General features: G+C 53.3%; 1 protein-coding gene and 1 long non-coding RNA gene across 4 annotated transcripts in view; one reads left to right on the top strand and one right to left on the bottom strand.

Annotated features, from left to right (window-relative positions):
• The window catches only part of LOC141153408 (uncharacterized), a 32685-nt gene extending 17306 nt beyond the window's left edge, over positions 1–15379 (top strand). For both annotated transcript variants that reach the window (XR_012247298.1, XR_012247297.1), the window contains exon 3: positions 14973–15379. This is a non-coding gene — a long non-coding RNA (uncharacterized lncRNA). The remainder of the gene's footprint in view (positions 1–14972) is intronic.
• Positions 1–21473, bottom strand: part of NRXN3 (neurexin 3) — a 124249-nt gene extending 102776 nt beyond the window's left edge. For both annotated transcript variants that reach the window (XM_073638145.1, XM_073638146.1), the window contains exon 1: positions 21129–21473. In XM_073638145.1, coding sequence (XP_073494246.1) covers positions 21129–21288 — 160 coding nt within the window. In that variant the 5' untranslated portion in view covers positions 21289–21473. The remainder of the gene's footprint in view (positions 1–21128) is intronic.
• Positions 21474–21868: the final 395 nt, after the last annotated feature.

The following is a 21868-nucleotide window of genomic DNA, read 5'->3' as shown; positions in this document are numbered from 1 at the left end:
GCCGAAATGACGTGGTCAAGGAGGCCAACAGGAGCGCCGCGATGACGTGGTCAAGGAGGCCAACAGGAGCGCCGCGATGACGTGGTCAAGGACGCCAAAAGGAGCGCCGCGATGAAGTGGTCAAGGATGCCAACAGGAGCGCCGCGATGACGTGGTCAAGGATGCCAACAGGAGCGCCGCGATGACGTGGTCAAGGACGCCAAAAGGAGCACCGCGATGACGTGGTCAAGGACGCCAAGAGGAGCGCCGCGATGACGTGGTCAAGGACGCCAGCTCTGTACTAGGGCTGTAGATTATTGCACATCGGAGCTGGGGTCCTGGGCTCAAGTCCCACCAAGGACGACATCTGCCAGGAGTTTGCATGTTCTCCCCGTGTTTCCTCCGAGTTCTCGAGATCCTCCCACACTCCACAGACTGACAGGGAATGGAGATTGTCCTCTGGGAATCCGTCTCCTCCCATCAAATTATGAGCATAGTCCCCCTCCCCCGCTCATGTCCATAAGAAAACCTTGACTCTTTACCCTGGTATCTTCTTGCAGCGTTTCCATGGTGACAAGAGACCACCTGAGAGGATAAATAATCCTTAAACTTTCCTGTCAAAGCAGTTTCCAGCTGTTCCAAACTTTCCCATTTATCTCTTCAGAGCCTCAATTAGAGTCATTTCTTTTTTTGGCCGATTTCCTTCTCCTCCCACCGCAGACTCGAGGTCCACCTGAGGAAAGGCGTTCTTGCTTCATTAGATGCTGACAGATCCACCGCACGGAAAATTACCTCTAATCATCACCTTCCTCCCGCAGCAGAGTCATCAGCTGCTGCTCTGGCCGAGTGTTCAGGAGCCACTGCTGAGCCTTGTAGTGTCTGCGGTCACAGAATAGAGGAGCATGGCATCCGGCCCGGGCGAGTGTCAGATCAGGAGCCTCTGCTGAGCCTTGTAGTGTCTGCGGTCACAGAATAGAGGAGCATGGCGTCCGGCCCGGGCGAGTGTCAGAGATCAGGAGCCTCTGCTGAGCCTTGTAGTGTCTGCGGTCACAGAATAGAGGAGCATGGCGTCCGGCCCGGCCCAGTGTCAGATCAGGAGCCTCTGCTGAGCCTTGTAGTGTCTGCGGTCACAGAATAGAGGAGCATGGCGTCCGGCCCGGCCCAGTGTCAGATCAGGAGTCTCTGCTGAGCCTTGTAGTGTCTGCGGTCACAGAATAGAGGAGCATGGCGTCCGGCCCGGCCCAGTGTCAGATCAGGAGCCTCTGCTGAGCCTTGTAGTGTCTGCGGTCACAGAATAGAGGAGCATGGCGTCCGGCCCGGCCCAGTGTCAGATCAGGAGTCTCTGCTGAGCCTTGTAGTGTCTGCGGTCACAGAATAGAGGAGCATGGCGTCCGGCCCGGCCGAGTGTCAGATCAGGAGTCTCTGCTGAGCCTTGTAGTGTCTGCGGTCACAGAATAGAGGAGCATGGCGTCCGGCCCCGACCAAGTGTCAGATCAGGAGCCTCTGCTGAGCCTTGTAGTGTCTACGGTCACAGAATAGAGGAGCATGGCGTCCGGCCCGGCCGAGTGTCAGAGATCAGGAGTCTCTGCTGAGCCTTGTAGTGTCTGCGGTCACAGAATAGAGGAGCATGGCGTCCGGCCCGGCCGAGTGTCAGAGATCAGGAGCCACTGCTGAGCCTTGTAGTGTCTGCGGTCACAGAATAGAGGAGCATGGCGTCCGGCCCGGCCCAGTGTCAGATCAGGAGCCTCTGCTGAGCCTTGTAGTGTCTGCGGTCACAGAATAGAGGAGCATGGCGTCCGGCCCCGACCGAGTGTCAGAGATCAGGAGCCTCTGCTAAGCCTTGTAGTGTCTGCGGTCACAGAATAGAGGAGCATGGCGTCCGGCCCCGACCGAGTGTCAGAGATCAGGAGCCTCTGCTGAGCCTTGTAGTGTCTGCGGTCACAGAATAGAGGAGCATGGTGTCCAGCCCAGTAGTGTCAGCACTTCTATCTGAAGCTGCGGTGCACCTGGCCGCGGCAGCAGAGTGCAGAGTGCAGTCCAGGACATGGAGGTAACGGGAAATCTGATATCAGAGGCATTGTGGATCACCTGCCATAGAGAGAGAGCCCTGGCACCGGCCCCTGCAGGCAGCAGCCACCACCCGGGAAACCCATCTGCTTCAGCAGCTGCACAAAAAAACAATTGTTCTGCTCATTGCCAAATATTGACAGCTGAAGTGGATTTACTGCTCACTGGTCTCACGGCCCCGGTGAGCCGGCCCCTCACGGGTAACGGCCACGGTGAGCCGGCCCCTCACGGGTAACGGCCCCGGTGAGCCGGCCCCTCACGGGTAACGGCCACGGTGAGCCGGCCCCTCACGGGTAACGGCCACGGTGAGCCGGCCCCTCACGGGTAACGGCCACGGTGAGCCGGCCCCTCACGGGTAACGGCCACGGTGAGCCGGCCCCTCACGGGTAACGGCCACGGTGAGCCGGCCCCTCACGGGTAACGGCCACGGTGAGCCGGCCCCTCACGGGTAACGGCCACGGTGAGCCGGCCCCTCACGGGTAACGGCCACGGTGAGCCGGCCCCTCACGGGTAACGGCCACGGTGAGCCGGCCCCTCACGGGTAACGGCCACGGTGAGCCGGCCCCTCACGGGTAACGGCCACGGTGAGCCGGCCCCTCACGGGTAACGGCCACGGTGAGCCGGCCCCTCACGGGTAACGGCCACGGTGAGCCGGCCCCTCACGGGTAACGGCCACGGTGAGCCGGCCCCTCACAGGTAACGGCCACGGTGAGCCGGCCCCTCACGAGTAACGGCCACGGTGAGCCGGCCCCTCACGAGTAATGGCCACGGTGAGCTGGCCCCTCACGGGTAACGGCCCCGGTGAGCTGGCCCCTCACGGGTAACGACCACGGTGAGCCGGCCCCTCACGGGTAATAGCTGTAGGGGCAGCTTTGGTTAGATATCGATGAAAAGCCCAAAGACTGATGTTGCCTCGAACTATTTATTTTTGGGGATCTCTATGAAGTTTAATTCTCACCAGAGGCAAAAATTGGGCTTAAAAGGGACGTACAAGCCCCGTACTGACATTGTGCATGGAGAAAGACGCAGCTGCAGTGAGCGGCTCAGCAATGCAGCTCCTGTCGAGTGTTGCGCCCGGGTCCGATTCTAATGAACGGGTCATGTGCATCTCCATGTGTGCCATGCCCAATGTGAGAGCAGACGACGTGTGCCTGGACAACCCCCTCCAAGGACGCCCACCATCAGGGAGAACGTGTGCAGATTAATCCATACTGACTTGTTAGGGGCAGGCTCATCTTGGAGGTCAGAGATGATAAATGGAAAGTTCTGGAAAAAGACGTACAAAGCCGAGCGGAGATTTCACATGGCTTGTTTTGTGGAAAGCTGGAGCCAGAAACAAAATGAATTAGAAAGCCCAAGGAATGAGAAGCAATGGATTGTAACAGGCCCGCGGCTCGCAGAGCTTAATGCATTGTAACTGCTGCCGTTACAGGATGTTACAAAGCCGCGGAGCCGCAGGACGGAGCGCAGGCTGGAGCAAGATGAGAGGAGAAAGCTGCCCACAGCCCCATACGCTGGTATTTGGAGATGCCAGCTCAGCTTAAGAAGATAGTCAGAGATGAGGTCACCTGCCGCCGTGGAAAGATGGCGGGACACTGAATCTAATGCAACCTGTGCACAGCTGCTGGCAAGTCAGCCCAGCCCCCCGGCCCCCCTGCAGGGGCTCATTTGTAATACAGTATTAGCTAAATCCAGCATAAAAACAAATAAGCCCCTGACTAATCCCCTTATCTGCGGCTCGACAATGAGCTGCGGCACAAGCAGCCGTCACTCAGAGGGACATTCATTCCCATACACGTGGCCCCCAATCTCCCCCTCGCAGAGCTTTGTCCAACGACTAATTACCTTATTGTAGAGTATGTTCAATTAATTGTTAGTTTTGTATAATCGCACTCTATTATTGATGGATCTATGTAAATAGGATAAAGAGACAAAGCGAGCTCCGAGCGACATGGAGCCGCACATCCGTGCCGGCTACACGGATAAGTCACAACGACAGCGCACAGGATTATATCCTACGATTCCTGGTCACGTGCTGCACCCGTAACCTGCAGAACAAGGCACCAACAACGACTACTGCCGCCGGCAGGGTCATAAGCCCCAACAATGATTAGTCACTGGTATGCAAAATATGGGTTTATGAAAGGATCTTTAAATCCAATGACGGCTCGTTATGTTTTCTTACGCCCGGATTTAAAAAACATTTCTATTGTTAACCATCACGGATGGATTTTGCACAAAACGTTCGTGAAATTATGTACAAGCAAGAAGAACAAGAAAAATCTTTATTGTAGCCAAAAGTGTGCACAATATTATATATATAAAAAAAATGTATTAAACATTCATTCTGCAACTTTACTGGAACTTCTTGCGCTTTTTCCTTTTCTCTTCAAAGCTTCTCTTGATCCCTTTCCACTTATAGAAGGCACGCAGATCTCCTCTCGATCCCTTTCCTCTTATAGAAGGCGTGCGGATCTCCTCTTGATCCCTTTCCACTTATAGAAGGCACGCGGATCTTCTCTTGATCCATTTCCTCTTATGGAAGGTGTGCGGATCTCCTCTTGATCCCTTTCCACTTATAGAAGGCGTGCGGATCTTCTCTTGATCCATTTCCTCTTATGGAAGGTGTGCGGATCTCCTCTCGATCCCTTTCCACTTATAGAAGGCGTGCGGATCTCCTCTTGATCTCTTTCCTCTTATAGAAGGCGTGCGGATCTCCTCTTGATCCCTTTCCTCTTATAGAAGGCGTGCGGATCTCCTCTTGATCCCTTTCCACTTATAGAAGGCCTGTGGATCTTTGTCTTGATCCCTTTCCACTTATAGAAGGCGTGCGGATCTGCTCTTGATCCCTTTCCACTTATAGAAGGCATGCGGATCTCCTCTTGATCCCTTTCCACTTATAGAAGGCGTGCGGATCTCCTCTTGATCCCTTTCCTCTTATAGAAGGCGTGCGGATCTCCTCTTGATCCCTTTCCACTTATAGAAGGCCTGTGGATCTTTGTCTTGATCCCTTTCCACTTATAGAAGGCGTGCGGATCTCCTCTTGAGCCCTTTCCACTTATAGAAGGCGTGCGGATCTCCTCTTGATCCCTTTCCTCTTATAGAAGGCGTGCGGATCTCCTCTTGATCCCTTTCCTCTTATAGAAGGTGTGCGGATCTCCTCTTGATCCCTTTCCACTTATAGAAGGCCTGTGGATCTTTGTCTTGATCCCTTTCCACTTATAGAAGGCGTGCGGATCTCCTCTTGAGCCCTTTCCACTTATAGAAGGCGTGCGGATCTCCTCTTGATCCCTTTCCTCTTATAGAAGGTGTGCGGATCTCCTCTTGATCCCTTTCCTCTTATAGAAGGTGTGCGGATCTCCTCTTGATCCCTTTCCTCTTATAGAAGGTGTGCGGATCTCCTCTTGATCCATTTCCTCTTATAGAAGGCGTGCGGATCTCCTCTTGATCCCTTTCCACTTATAGAAGGCGTGCGGATCTCCTCTTGATCCCTTTCCACTTATAGAAGGCGTGCGGATCTCCTCTTGATCCCTTTCCTCTTATAGAAGGTGTGCGGATCTCCTCTTGATCCCTTTCCTCTTATGGAAGGTGTGCGGATCTCCTCTTGATCCCTTTCCACTTATAGAAGGCGTGCGGATCTCCTCTTGATCCATTTCCACTTATAGAAGGCGTGCGGATCTCCTCTTGATCCATTTCCTCTTATAGAAGGCGTGCGGATCTCCTCTTGATCCCTTTCCACTTATAGAAGGCGCGCGGATCTTCTCTTGATCCATTTCCTCTTATGGAAGGTGTGTGGCTCTTCTCTTGATCCCTTTCCTTTTATAGACATCCTGCAGATCTTCTCTGTGAAACATCCAGTAGTAGTCCCCCATCATGTTCACGTTCCATCTACCTTGGTATCGTCGTTCCATCTCCCTGATATCCTGATGAAATCTCCTTGCTCTTCATTAACAGCACCAAGATTTTCAGGAAAGTCCAAATGGGAATGTAAAAAATGTAACTTCAAATTCATCAGACAACCCACGGCTTTGAAACGTTTCAGCATGTTGTCCACGATGGACTTACATTTTGGATCTTTGTTGTTACCTAGAAATTTCTTCACAACTTATTTAAAAGAAACCTAGTCCCTTTTCTCAACAGCTTTCATTTTTGTTTTGAATACATCGTCCTTCATGGAGTTTCCGAATATCCGGACCCACAAAAATGCCTTCCTTCAGTTTTGCTTCGAACAGTCCCTGAAAGTCTTTTCTTCTTTGGGTTGAGCCTTCAAACTGCTTAATCAGTCCAAGCTTAATGTGGAGTGGTGGCAGGAGAACTTTAGTGTGATCAACTAAACTTTCCGCAACTATGTTCTTGAGTACAGGTTACAAAGATGTTCTCGTTGGCCAACTAGTTGGAAGGATGTCTCAAGTGGAGACACCACAAGGCTCTGTCCTGGGCCCTGTGCTGTTCAACATCTTTATCAATGATTTAGATGAAGGAATTGAGGGTAAACTGATTAAATTTGCTGATGACACAAAGCTAGGAGGGATCACTTATACTAGAGAAGAGAGAGAGGATTCAAAAAGATCGAAACAAACTGGAACTGTGGGCAGAAACTAACAGAATGGTTTATAACAGGGAGAAATACAAAGTTCAACATCTGAATGAAAAAAAGCATATACAGAATGGGAGGAATAGGGCTAAGCAACAGCACGTGTGAAAGAGACTTGGGTATACTAATAGATCGCAGACTACACATGAGTCAACAGTGTGATGCAGCAGCAAAAAAGGCAAATACAATTCTGGGATGTATTAACAGAAGCACCCGGCCTAGATCACATGAAGTAGTTATACCCCTCTACTCCTCCTTGGTCAGACCTCATCTGGAATACAATGTCCAGTTCTAGGAGCCACATCTTAAAAAAAAAAGACATGAAGAAACTGGAGCAAGTTCAGAGAAGAGCGACCAGAATGGTGACCGGTCTCCAAATAATGTCCTATGGGGAATGGTTACAGGATTTGGGAATGTTTAGCTTGCAAAAGAGAAGACTGAGAGGAGACTTAATAGCTGACTAGAAATATCTCAAGGGCTGTCACACTGTAGAAGGATCAGCTTTATTCTCATTAGCACAAAGACAGACTAGAAGCAAAGGGATGAAACTGAAAGGGAGAAGATACAGATTAGATATTAGAAGACACTTTTTGACATTGAGGGTGAGCAATAAGTGGAACAGGCGGCCTCAAGAGGTGGTGAGTTCTCCTTCAAAGGAAGTCTTCACACAGAGGCTGAACAGACATCTGTCTGAGATGATTTAGTGAATCCTGCATTGAGCAGGGGGGTTGGACCAGATGACCCAGAGGTCCCTTCCAACTCTACCGTTATATGATTTTTTGGCTCCAGTGATGAGTCCCATCCTGGCTGTCCCATTCACACAAAAAGCATGGGTACTTCAGGTATCCCCCTTGTTGCCAAAGGAGCAAAGAGAGAACTTTCAGATCACCACATATTGACCATCCTTGATCCTCGTAGTTTCTTGAGAATAAAGTCTAAATTCTCATAGCTTTCCTCTAGTGCACAGAATGCATACAGGCACTGAAGCATACGTGCTGCCATTGTGCAGCAGCACAGCTTTTAGACTTTTTTTTTTGGATGAATCATTAAAAAGAGTCTCCACTGGCTCACAATTTACCCAATGTTAAATTTTTTCATCAGCCCAAGAACATCACTGCAATACAGTAGAGCACCGTCTTGAGAAGAATTTCCTTTTCTCTGCTTCTGTACCATGAAGTACAGGTACCAGGAGCGAGCAGGTTCTTTTCCTTTAGCCTACAGCCTCAAAGTTCTGCAGAATGTTTAAGAAGGTCCAAGTCCCTGACTAAATCATTTCATTTGAGCTGTGAAAAAAAGCCGTGGCTCACTGGGACCAGAGTGAAAGTCTTCGTCAGCATTCTGCTCTTCATGGTCTGAATCTTCTGGATGGTAAAGGGATAAGGTATTACTGGACCGTGAGGCAGAGGGCCAATGGCTGACGGGAGGTCCGGGTATATCATTACCTTCTCATTTTTAAGGTTGAATCCCTCCACGCTGCACGTACAACAGTAGCAGTCATCACTATGATTTCCCAGTTCCTCCAGATCGGCGGCCAAAACGAAAGCTCTTCCTTTCCTTTACACCACTGTCTCAGTTCTTCGGCACAAACAAAAGACACAACATGTGGGGCCCACAACTTGTCCTGATCACCTGGTTTTACACCACATTACGCAGAATACACATTGTCTAACAAAGTCTGTAATGTTCTTTTGTTGTTTCTTAACTACAAAACCAAAAATTTAGCAAAAGTTGTTGGGTGAATTACGACACCCATTTGTAGCCATTCTGATCACGTTGTTAGAAGAAGAAGCTTAGTCCACCACAACCACTAAATACTGAAAGGAATCGTGGTGAGCGGCGCTGCCACCCTCTTATAAACTGTCTACCGTGGTGAGCGGCGCTGCCACCCTCTTATAAACTGTCTACCGTGGTGAGCGGCGCTGCCACCCTCTTATAAACTGTCTACCATGGTGAGCAGCGCTGCCACCCTCTTATAAACTGTCTACCGTGGTGAGCGGCGCTGCCACCCTCTTATAAACTGTCTACCATGGTGAGCGGCGCTGCCACCCTCTTATAAACTGTCTACCGTGGTGAGCGGCGCTGCCACCCTCTTATAAACTGTCTACCATGGTGAGCAGCGCTGCCACCCTCTTATAAACTGTCTACCGTGGTGAGCGGCGCTGCCACCCTCTTATAAACTGTCTACCGTGGTGAGCGGCGCTGCCACCCTCTTATAAACTGTCTACCGTGGTGAGCGGCGCTGCCACCCTCTTATAAACTGTCTACCATGGTGAGCAGCGCTGCCACCCTCTTATAAACTGTCTACCGTGGTGAGCGGCGCTGCCACCCTCTTATAAACTGTCTACCATGGTGAGCGGCGCTGCCACCCTCTTATAAACTGTCTACCGTGGTGAGCGGCGCTGCCACCCTCTTATAAACTGTCTACCGTGGTGAGCGGCGCTGCCACCCTCTTATAAACTGTCTACCGTGGTGAGCGGCGCTGCCACCCTCTTATAAACTGTCTACCGTGGTGAGCGGCGCTGCCACCCTCTTATAAACTGTCTACCATGGTGAGCAGCGCTGCCACCCTCTTATAAACTGTCTACCGTGGTGAGCGGCGCTGCCACCCTCTTATAAACTGTCTACCATGGTGAGCGGCGCTGCCACCCTCTTATAAACTGTCTACCGTGGTGAGCGGCGCTGCCACCCTCTTATAAACTGTCTACCATGGTGAGCAGCGCTGCCACCCTCTTATAAACTGTCTACCGTGGTGAGCGGCGCTGCCACCCTCTTATAAACTGTCTACCGTGGTGAGCGGCGCTGCCACCCTCTTATAAACTGTCTACCGTGGTGAGCGGCGCTGCCATCCTCTTATAAACGGTCTACCGTGGTGAGCAGCGCTGCCACCCTCTTATAAACTGTCTACCGTGGTGAGCGGCGCTGCCACCCTCTTATAAACTGTCTACCGTGGTGAGCGGCGCTGCCACCCTCTTATAAACTGTCTACCGTGGTAAGCAGCGCTGCCATCCTCTTATAAACTGTCTACCATGGTGAGCAGCGCTGCCACCCTCTTATAAACTGTCTACCGTGGTGAGCGGCGCTGCCACCCTCTTATAAACTGTCTACCATGGTGAGCGGCGCTGCCACCCTCTTATAAACTGTCTACCGTGGTGAGCGGCGCTGCCACCCTCTTATAAACTGTCTACCATGGTGAGCAGCGCTGCCACCCTCTTATAAACTGTCTACCGTGGTGAGCGGCGCTGCCACCCTCTTATAAACTGTCTACCGTGGTGAGCGGCGCTGCCACCCTCTTATAAACTGTCTACCGTGGTGAGCGGCGCTGCCATCCTCTTATAAACGGTCTACCGTGGTGAGCGGCGCTGCCATCCTCTTATAAACGGTCTACCGTGGTGAGCAGCGCTGCCACGCTCTTATAAACTGTCTACCGTGGTGAGCAGCGCTGCCATCCTCTTATAAACTGTCTACCGTGGTGAGCAGCGCTGCCATCCTCTTATAAACTGTATACCGTGGTGCACGCTCTTATAAACGGTCTACCGTGGTGAGCGGCGCTGCCACCCTCTTATAAACTGTCTACCGTGGTGAGCAGCACTGCCACCCTCTTATAAACGGTCTACCGTGGTGAGCAGCGCTGCCACCCTCTTATAAACGGTCTACCGTGGTGAGCAGCGCTGCCACCCTCTTATAAACGGTCTACCGTGGTGAGCAGCGCTGCCACCCTCTTATAAACTGTCTACCGTGGTGAGCGGCGCTGCCACCCTCTTATAAACTGTCTACCGTGGTGAGCGGCGCTGCCACCCTCTTATAAACGGTCTACCGTGGTAAGCAGCGCTGCCATCCTCTTATAAACTGTCTACCGTGGTGCACGCTCTTATAAACGGTCTACCGTGGTGAGCAGCGCTGCCACGCTCTTATAAACTGTCTACCGTGGTGAGCAGCGCTGCCACGCTCTTATAAACTGTCTACCGTGGTGAGCAGCGCTGCCATCCTCTTATAAACTGTCTACCGTGGTGAGCAGCGCTGCCATCCTCTTATAAACTGTCTACCGTGGTGCACGCTCTTATAAACGGTCTACCGTGGTGAGCAGCGCTGCCATCCTCTTAAAAACGGTCTACCGTGGTGAGCAGCGCTGCCACCCTCTTATAAACTGTCTACCGTGGTGAGCGGCCCTGCCACCCTCTTATAAACTGTCTACCGTGGTGAGCGGCGCTGCCACCCTCTTATAAACTGTCTACCGTGGTGAGCGGCGCTGCCACCCTCTTATAAACTGTCTACCGTGGTGAGCGGCGCTGCCACCCTCTTATAAACTGTCTACCGTGGTGAGCAGCGCTGCCATCCTCTTATAAACGGTCTACCGTGGTGAGCAGCGCTGCCACCCTCTTATAAACTGTCTACCGTGGTGAGCGGCACTGCCACCCTCTTATAAACTGTCTACCGTGGTGAGCAGCACTGCCACCCTCTTATAAACGGTCTACCGTGGTGAGGAGCGCTGCCACCCTCTTATAAACGGTCTACCGTGGTGAGCAGCGCTGCCATCCTCTTATAAACGGTCTACCGTGGTGAGCGGCGCTGCCACCCTCTTATAAACGGTCTACCGTGGTGAGCAGCGCTGCCACCCTCTTATAAACTGTCTACCGTGGTGAGCAGCGCTGCCACCCTCTTATAAACTGTCTACCGTGGTGAGCAGCGCTGCCACCCTCTTATAAACTGTCTACCGTGGTGAGCGGCGCTGCCACCCTCTTATAAACGGTCTACCGTGGTGAGCAGCGCTGCCACCCTCTTATAAACTGTCTACCGTGGTGAGCGGCGCTGCCACCCTCTTATAAACTGTCTACCGTGGTGAGCAGCACTGCCACCCTCTTATAAACGGTCTACCGTGGTGAGCAGCGCTGCCATCCTCTTATAAACTGTCTACCGTGGTGCACGCTCTTATAAACGGTCTACCGTGGTGAGCAGCGCTGCCACGCTCTTATAAACTGTCTACCGTGGTGAGCAGCGCTGCCATCATCTTATAAACTGTATACCGTGGTGCACGCTCTTATAAACGGTCTACCGTGGTGAGCAGCGCTGCCACGCTCTTATAAACTGTCTACCGTGGTGAGCAGCGCTGCCATCCTCTTATAAACTGTCTACCGTGGTGAGCAGCGCTGCCATCCTCTTATAAACTGTATACCGTGGTGCACGCTCTTATAAACGGTCTACCGTGGTGAGCAGCGCTGCCACGCTCTTATAAACTGTCTACCGTGGTGAGCAGCGCTGCCATCCTCTTATAAACTGTCTACCGTGGTGAGCAGCGCTGCCATCCTCTTATAAACTGTCTACCGTGGTGCACGCTCTTATAAACGGTCTACCGTGGTGAGCAGCGCTGCCACGCTCTTATAAACTGTCTACCGTGGTGAGCGGCGCTGCCACCCTCTTATAAACTGTCTACCGTGGTGAGCAGCACTGCCACCCTCTTATAAACGGTCTACCGTGGTGAGCAGCGCTGCCATCCTCTTATAAACTGTCTACCGTGGTGCACGCTCTTATAAACGGTCTACCGTGGTGAGCAGCGCTGCCACCCTCTTATAAACTGTCTACCGTGGTGAGCGGCGCTGCCACCCTCTTATAAACTGTCTACCGTGGTGAGCAGCACTGCCACCCTCTTATAAACGGTCTACCGTGGTGAGCAGCGCTGCCATCCTCTTATAAACTGTCTACCGTGGTGCACGCTCTTATAAACGGTCTACCGTGGTGAGCAGCGCTGCCACCCTCTTATAAACTGTCTACCGTGGTGAGCGGCGCTGCCACCCTCTTATAAACTGTCTACCGTGGTGAGCAGCACTGCCACCCTCTTATAAACGGTCTACCGTGGTGAGCAGCGCTGCCATCCTCTTATAAACTGTCTACCGTGGTGCACGCTCTTATAAACGGTCTACCGTGGTGAGCAGCGCTGCCACGCTCTTATAAACTGTCTACCGTGGTGAGCAGCGCTGCCATCCTCTTATAAACTGTCTACCGTGGTGAGCAGCGCTGCCATCCTCTTATAAACTGTCTACCGTGGTGCACGCTCTTATAAACGGTCTACCGTGGTGAGCAGCGCTGCCACGCTCTTATAAACTGTCTACCGTGGTGAGCAGCGCTGCCATCCTCTTATAAACTGTCTACCGTGGTGAGCAGCGCTGCCATCCTCTTATAAACTGTCTACCGTGGTGCACGCTCTTATAAACGGTCTACCGTGGTGAGCAGCGCTGCCACGCTCTTATAAACTGTCTACCGTGGTGAGCAGCGCTGCCATCCTCTTATAAACTGTATACCGTGGTGCACGCTCTTATAAACGGTCTACCGTGGTGAGCAGCGCTGCCACCCTCTTATAAACTGTCTACCGTGGTGAGCGGCGCTGCCATCCTCTTATAAACGGTCTACCGTGGTGAGCAGCGCTGCCACCCTCTTATAAACGGTCTACCGTGGTGAGCGGCGCTGCCACCCTCTTATAAACTGTCTACCGTGGTGAGCGGCGCTGCCACCCTCTTATAAACTGTCTACCGTGGTGAGCAGCGCTGCCACGCTCTTATAAACTGTCTACCGTGGTGAGCAGCGCTGCCATCCTCTTATAAACTGTCTACCGTGGTGCACGCTCTTATAAACGGTCTACCGTGGTGAGCAGCGCTGCCATCCTCTTATAAACTGTCTACCGTGGTGAGCAGCGCTGCCATCCTCTTATAAACTGTATACCGTGGTGCACGCTCTTATAAACGGTCTACCGTGGTGAGCAGCGCTGCCACCCTCTTATAAACTGTCTACCGTGGTGAGCGGCGCTGCCATCCTCTTATAAACGGTCTACCGTGGTGAGCAGTGCTGCCACCCTCTTATAAACTGTCTACCGTGGTGAGCGGCGCTGCCATCCTCTTATAAACGGTCTACCGTGGTGAGCAGTGCTGCCACCCTCTTATAAACTGTCTACCGTGGTGAGCGGCGCTGCCACCCTCTTATAAACTGTCTACCGTGGTGAGCGGCGCTGCCACCCTCTTATAAACTGTCTACCGTGGTGAGCGGCGCTGCCACCCTCTTATAAACTGTCTACCGTGGTGAGCGGCGCTGCCACCCTCTTATAAACTGTCTACCGTGGTGAGCGGCGCTGCCACCCTCTTATAAACTGTCTACCGTGGTGAGCGGCGCTGCCACCCTCTTATAAACTGTCTACCGTGGTGAGCAGCACTGCCACCCTCTTATAAACTGTCTACCGTGGTGAGCGGCGCTGCCACCCTCTTATAAACTGTCTACCGTGGTGAGCGGCGCTGCCACCCTCTTATAAACTGTCTACCGTGGTGAGCAGCGCTGCCATCCTCTTATAAACTGTCTACCGTGGTGCACGCTCTTATAAACGGTCTACCGTGGTGAGCAGCGCTGCCATCCTCTTATAAACTGTCTACCGTGGTGAGCAGCGCTGCCACCCTCTTATAAACTGTCTACCGTGGTGAGCGGCGCTGCCACCCTCTTATAAACTGTCTACCGTGGTGAGCAGCGCTGCCATCCTCTTATAAACTGTATACCGTGGTGCACGCTCTTATAAACGGTCTACCGTGGTGAGCAGCGCTGCCACCCTCTTATAAACTGTCTACCGTGGTGAGCGGCGCTGCCATCCTCTTATAAACTGTCTACCGTGGTGAGCGGCGCTGCCACCCTCTTATAAACTGTCTACCGTGGTGAGCAGCGCTGCCACCCTCTTATAAACTGTCTACCGTGGTGAGCGGCGCTGCCACCCTCTTATAAACTGTCTACCGTGGTGAGCGGCGCTGCCACCCTCTTATAAACTGTCTACCGTGGTGAGCGGCGCTGCCACCCTCTTATAAACTGTCTACCGTGGTGAGCAGCGCTGCCACCCTCTTATAAACTGTCTACCGTGGTGAGCGGCGCTGCCACCCTCTTATAAACTGTCTACCGTGGTGAGCGGCGCTGCCACCCTCTTATAAACTGTCAACAAGGAAATCTGCCTTTACTGCCCACAGCAACCAATCACAGCGCAGCTTTCAGTTCTTATACCGCTGAGGTAAAATGAAAGCTGTGCTCTGATTGGATACTATTGATATACTCTTTGGAAGCTGAGATAAGAAAATCATCTCTGCCCACAGCAGCCAATCGCAGCACAGCGTCCATTTATTTCTAACCAATCTAATGACACCAAAATTATCTCCCAGTCACGCAAAGGGGTCAAAGTATGGTGTAGGAAAAATCCTATTGAGTCAGTTCTTGTGAAAAAACTGCACGATGGAATTTTTTCGATATTTTTTACTGAGTTCAGAGATCGAAAGTTTAAAAAAAAAAAAATCACCTTTTACTTTTCAAACAATTTTAGCCTTGCAGACCTGTGTAATTACTGACCAGCACATCTGCTGCAGAGCAGCGGCCGATGACCCGGGCCGGTCCGTACACGGGGACACCAGAACGTGCCGGCCACGTGAGTCCATGTGATGTGCCGAGGCCCCCTGACCGCAGACAACAAGAAAGCCTCTGATTCAGACGGAAAGAAAGATGTCACAAGAGTAAATTCACATGATGCAGATCTCATCTCTGTTTATCTGATCAGCGTAGTCTAAACGGCAATCACACGGATAACCGCAGGCCCAGAAATCACAGAAACGTCTGCAGCAAACCTGTCGTGTGTGAAGAGGCCCTGACAAGAGAGGAGATCATCAGACACATGAAGCTGATCAAGAGAATGGCAAGAGTGTGCAAAGCAGTCATCAAAGCAAAAGGCGGCTACTGTGAAGACCCTAGAATATAAGACATATTTTCACTTGTTTCACACTTTTTTGTTAAGTATATAATTCCACATGTGGTAATTCATAGTTTTGATGCCTTCAGTGTGAATGTACAATTTTCATAGTCATGAAAATACAGAAAAATCTTTAAATGAGAAGGTGTGTCCAAACTTTTGGTCTGTACTGTAATATATATATATATACACACAGACACACACAAATACCTCGCAATGTTCGGATTAATATTTTTATAATAATTAGTACACCTGGTATCGTTTCCTTTACACGTCACAAATATGCATTGCTTTGTGTTGTGTCACAGAAAATCCCAATAACATACATTTACATTTGTGGTGTAACGTGAAGAATGAGGAAAAGTTCACAGGGTATGAAAACTTTTTCAAGGCGCTGTGTGTATATTATATATAGCCTTCTAAATTGTTTCCAGGGGGCAGTTTGGCTTCTCCTTACTTCTATCCAGACTCCCTCGATACTGAAGCAGCGCCCCCCTCTGGCGGACATACTGCAGGCAGGTTAGGTTGTTGCACCTGCCGAGTCGGCAATCGAATAATCAGCATTATTGTCAGGTAACGGACTGGAGCCCCTGGGAACAGCGGGACGCCAGGTCTATGAGGCAGCGCAGCCGCGCCGGACTGGGGAGGAATCAGTCACAGCGTCCCTGGAGGAGGCGAGGATGAGCAGAGTCGTCCACGATGGATTTACAGCTTCAATATTGTATAACCCAACACCACGAATCCTCTGGTGGGAGAAGATGAAGTCGTCTGAAACGGCCTCTAAACCATCTCCATAAAGCTGGAATGCCTGGCAGGGAGCTGCCAGTGACAGCCACGTCCCTGTGACAGCAGTAACCCTACGCCCTACAGCGTTTCTGCCTCCGACCCGGCAGCCTCCGTTGTCTGCTGGGCCACCCAGAAGTCCAGGCGTTAGCCACACAGCTCACCTGTACGGCCAGGCATGGCATGAGCCCCAGCGGGAGCACACGGGGGAGAGGCTGTCCACACATGTGAGCCCCGATAACGGGGGCTAGCGGTCCACAGAAAACAAACGATGTGAAGACTCCTGGCAGAACGGCATCGACATTAATGAGACATTGCTAGAAGGCGTTACATGCTATAATGGAGACCCCCTCTATTACTACATGGCTACCCCCCCAGTACACACACCACTGCCCCTCCCTGTTATACACCCCTCACTCCATCACTATACCCCCGATATACACCCATCACTATACCCCCGATATACACCCATCACTATACCCCCCGTTATACACCCCTCACCCCATCAGTATACTCCCGTTATACACCCCTCACCCCATCAGTATACACCCCTCACTCCATCACTATACCCCCGATATACACCCATCACTATACCCCCGATATACACCCATCACTATACCCCCCGTTATACACCCCTCACCCCATCACTATACCCCCGTTATACACCCCTCACCCCATCAGTATACACCCCTCACTCCATCACTATACCCCCGATATACACCCATCACTATACCCCCGATATACACCCATCACCCCATCACTATATCCCCCGTTATACACCCCTCACCCCATCACTATACTCCCGTTATACACCCCTCACCACATCACTATACCCCCCGTTATACACCCCTCACCCCATCAGTATACCCCCGTTATACACCCCTCACCCCATCACTATACCCCCCGTTATACACCCCTCACCCCATCAGTATACACCCTTCACCATACCCCCCTATTATACACCCCTCACCATACCCCCCATTATACACCCCTCACCCCATCACTATACACCCCTCACCCCATCACTATACCCCCCAATATACACCCATCATTATACCCCCCCGTTATACACCCCTTACCCCATCAGTATACCCCCCGTTATACACCCCTCACCCCATCAGTATACACCTCTCACCCCATCAGTATACCCCCATTATACACCCCTCACCCCATCACTATACCCCCGTTATACAGCCCTCACTCCATCACTATACCCCCAGTTATACACCCCTCATCCCATCAGTATACCCCCGTTATACACCCCTCACCCCATCAGTATACACCCCTCAGCCCATCACTATACCCCCATTATACACCCCTCACCCCATCACTATACATCCCTCACTCCATCACTATACCCCCGATATACACCCATCACCCCATCACTATACCCCCCGTTATACACCCCTCACCCCATCAGTATACACCCCTCACCCCATCACTATACCCCCATTATACACCCCTCACCCCATCACTATACCCCCTATACACTCCTCACCCCATCACTATACCCCCCGTTATACACCCCATCACTATACCCCGTTATACACCCCTCACCCCATCACTATACCCCCGATATACACCCCTCACCCCATCACTATACCCCCCGATATACACCCCTCACCCCATCACTATACCCCCCGATATACACCCCTCACCCCATCACTATACCCCCCGTTATACACCCTCACCCCATCACTATACCCCCGTTATACACCCCTCACCCCATCACTATACCCCCGTTATACACCCCTCACCCCATCAGTATACATCCCTCACCCCATCACTATACCCCCGTTATACACCCCTCACTCCATCACTATACCCCCCATTATAACACCCCTCACCCTATCGATATACACCCCTTACCCTATGACTATACCCCCCGATATACACCCCTCACCCTATCACTATACCCCCTGATATAAACCCCTCACCCCATCACTATACCCCCCGATATACATCCCTCACCCCATCACTATATACCCCACCACCCGTTATACACCCCTCACCCTATCACTATACACCCCCCCACTCCCCTCATTATACACCCCCTCACCCTATCACTATACACAATACTGCCCCTCCCCCGTTATACACCCCGCCACCCCCAATATACACCCCGCCAGCCCAGTTATACACCCTTCACCCCATCACTATACACCCCTTCACTCCCCGTTGTACACCCCAATATTCACCCCTCACCCCATCACTATGCACCCCGCCACCCCTTGTTATACACTTTACAACAATGACCCTAATAATAAATGCCAGAGGCAATTAACCGCGCACTCCGCCCGTCACACGAGGATTTTCTGCTGCCTCCAGATGGGGTCACGGTTCGCAGCCAGACCCCGATGTTTGCTCTGGGTCAAATGTGCCGGTCACTCCTGTCCATTTCCTGTGACATCCATTAACCCTTTGTGCAGATACAAATCCATCCTGACAACACAGAGCCATTAAAGAGCAGGGAACACGGTCAATTATGCAGAACGTCTCACCGCTCCGATACTGAACACGTGGCAATGATCTTGTCACTTTATCAAAGGGGATAAATAACAGTCTGATGAAAAGGAGGCAGCTGACAGTGGGGGGCGCCACTGTCCACAGCACCTTAACCCTTCACATACTGCACTGGGAGCAATCTACACATAGCGAGTAGACTAATGACCAGCCATCAACAGGGGCTTCAGATTATACAAGGAGAGCGCCCACAAAAGGGCAGAGGGTGTGCTGCGCAGACGGGAGAGTGTGGGGAAAAGAGCTGCCAGAAAGCGAAGTGGCGGGATGCAGATCAGACATATTGGGGAGGTAATGGGGGCACAGAGGTGCAGCATCGTACGTCTGGTGCCTGCTGGATGTCTATTACGGACCACCCAGGGGGGACCACTTCTCGCCTCCTGTCCTGGGCTCAGTGTCATTAGCTGCGGCTCCGCTCATTTATATTCATAGAGTTAGGAGATGAGGAGAATTACATGGAGGCTGATGCTCCCCAGGATCCAGAGCGGAGGATCAGGAACAGTGTCAGGACTTCAGGAGCAGAGCCGCCTCACCGAGCCAACCCGCTACTCCTGTTACTGGAGGCTGAGCTCCTGGGCACAAGGATGATGGGAGTGATACTTTCTGCCATACGGAGGTTGGGATAGTAGGAGTGATACTCAGGCTGCGAGCTCCTGGGGCCACCGCTGGCCACACACAGTCACACGAATGGAAGCTGATGTGAGGGCCGTTCTGTCATCACCAGCCATCAATGTCCGAGAGAAGCGGAGAAGAGACAAAGCTGCAAAAGGGAAGGGGGCAAGAAGAACAGACGTGGAGGGAGAGCGCAGGAGGCGTCTTCTGGTCTCACGGGACGTCCTCAGACCTCCACACGGGGGTCTCTGGGGCATAACGGCAAGAAGCAGCAATAAGCAGACACAATGCCCCGCAAAGATGATGAGGCAGCCATGTGTGAGGGAGATTAGTGCCGGCGCAGAGAACAGAAGTTTCATGAGCCCACGGGCAACCCCAGTCCACACAGCAGGGCTGGCAAAGCAGGGGCAACAACAGCTGGCCAACTTACTGTACGTCCATCAGCCTCAACCGGACCCCAAAATAATAGCTGTAACGTTTGCTGCCCCAAAGTACAGTGTGTGCAGCAACCACAAGGCACCGTCCCACCTGCATGTCTGTGTACCCCACCACCCACCGCAGCCGCTGTGTACCCCAACCATCATCTGCTATACACCAGGATCTCCATGCAATCAGCTCTTCCCCTGGATCCACTACAGTCAGTGTCTATCACCTCCCAAGTCACCTGTCCATTCCCAGGGTCCCCCTCCGCAGTCACCGGCCCATCCCCAGGGTCCCCCTCCGCAGTCACCTGTCCATCCCCAGGGTCCCGCTCGGCAGTCACCTGTCCATCCCCAGGGTCCCGCTCGGCAGTCACCTGTCCATCCCCAGGGTCCCGCTCCGCTGTCACCTGTCCATCCCCAGGGTCCCCCTCCGCAGTCACCGGCCCATCCGCAGGGTCCCCCTCCGCAGTCACCTATCCATCCCCAGGGTCCCGCTCGGCAGTCACCTGTCCATCCCCAGGGTCCCGCTCCGCTGTCACCTGTCCATCCCCAGGGTCCCGCTCCGCTGTCACCTGTCCATCCCCAGGGTCCCCCTCCGCAGTCACCGGCCCATCCGCAGGGTCCCGCTCCGCTGTCACCTGTCCATCCCCAGGGTCCCCCTCCGCAGTCACCGGCCCATCCGCAGGGTCCCGCTCCGCTGTCACCTGTCCATCCCCAGGGTCCCCCTCCGCAGTCACCTATCCATCCCCAGGGTCCCCCTCCGCAGTCACCTGTCCATCCCCAGGGTCCAGCTCCGCAGTCACCTATCCATCCCCAGGGTCCCCCTCCGCAGTCACCTGTCCATCCCCAGCGTCCCCCTCCGCAGTCACCTGTCCATCCCCAGGCTACCCCTCCGCTGTCACCTGTCCATCCCCAGAGCCCCCCTCCGCAGTCACCTGTCCATCATCAGGGTCCCCCTCCGCTGTCACCTGTCCATCCCCAGAGCCCCCCTCCGCAGTCACCTGTCCATCCCCAGGGTCCCCCTCCGCAGTCACCTGTCCATCCCCAGGGTCCAGCTCCGCAGTCACCTATCCATCCCCAGGGTCCCCCTCCGCAGTCACCTATCCATCCCCAGCGTCCCCCTCCGCAGTCACCTGTCCATCCCCAGGCTACCCCTCCGCTGTCACCTGTCCATCCCCAGAGCCCCCCTCCGCAGTCACCTGTCCATCATCAGGGTTCCCCTCCGCTGTCACCTGTCCATCCCCAGAGCCCCCCTCCGCAGTCACCTGTCCATCATCAGGGTCCCCCTCCGCAGTCACCTGTCCATCATCAGGGTCCCCCTCCGCTGTCACCTGTCCATCCCCAGCGCCCCCCTCCGCAGTCACCTGTCCAGCTTCCCCTCCTGCCATGCTGCACGCACCGTGTCCTCCGCGCAGGGCGCTGGGCGTCCGGTATATGGAGACGGGCTCCGGGTGATGGTGCGCTCTCCCTCCGTGGTAGGTCCGGGCAGAGGTGCTCAGAACACAAATCCACAGTAGCGACCAGAGCGGAAGCGCAGCCGGCGCGCAGCCAGGGCGCATCGTCTCAGCGCAGCGCCAGGCGCTCGGGGCTCATGGTCCCAGCTCCCGGCAGCCGCTCCTCGTCCAGTCCGCACTTGGCTCCATGTCGCCCGGTGACTCCCGCACCCGCCAGGTGCCCGCACGGACTGCGCCGCTCAGGTGCGCTCAGGAGCTCTGACTGCCCGCTGGGCGTGGTATGCAAATAGCAGCGCGCCTCCTGACCAATCACCGGCGAGACTACGGCTCGTAATTAACCCGCTCTTGTCCGCTAAACTAAGCGCCCGCAGTGAACCGCGCTGGGGGAAGGGGGAAACAGAGACCCCGGGAAAAGAGAAGGCTGAGAAAGGGGGAGCAGAGATAAAGAGGGGGGAAACAGAGATAAAGAGGGGGGAAACAGAGATAAAGAGGGGGGAAACAGATAAAGAGGGGGGAGCAGAGATAAAGAGGGGGGGAGCAGAGATAAAGAGGGGGGAGCAGAGATAAAGAGGGGGGAAACAGAGATAAAGAGGGGGGGGCAGAGATAAAGAGGGGGGAAACAGAGATAAAGAGGGGGGGAACAGAGATAAAGAGGGGGGGAGCAGAGATAAAGAGGGGGGGAGCA

The sequence above is a fragment of the Phyllobates terribilis genome, unplaced genomic scaffold (assembly GCF_046119375.1).
Source record: "Phyllobates terribilis strain yellow unplaced genomic scaffold, ASM4611937v1 Scaffold_7__3_contigs__length_470593459, whole genome shotgun sequence".
NCBI lineage: Eukaryota > Metazoa > Chordata > Amphibia > Anura > Dendrobatidae > Phyllobates > Phyllobates terribilis.
The sequence above is the reverse complement of the archived record's forward strand: the minus strand, read 5'-3'. Positions and strand labels throughout refer to the sequence as shown.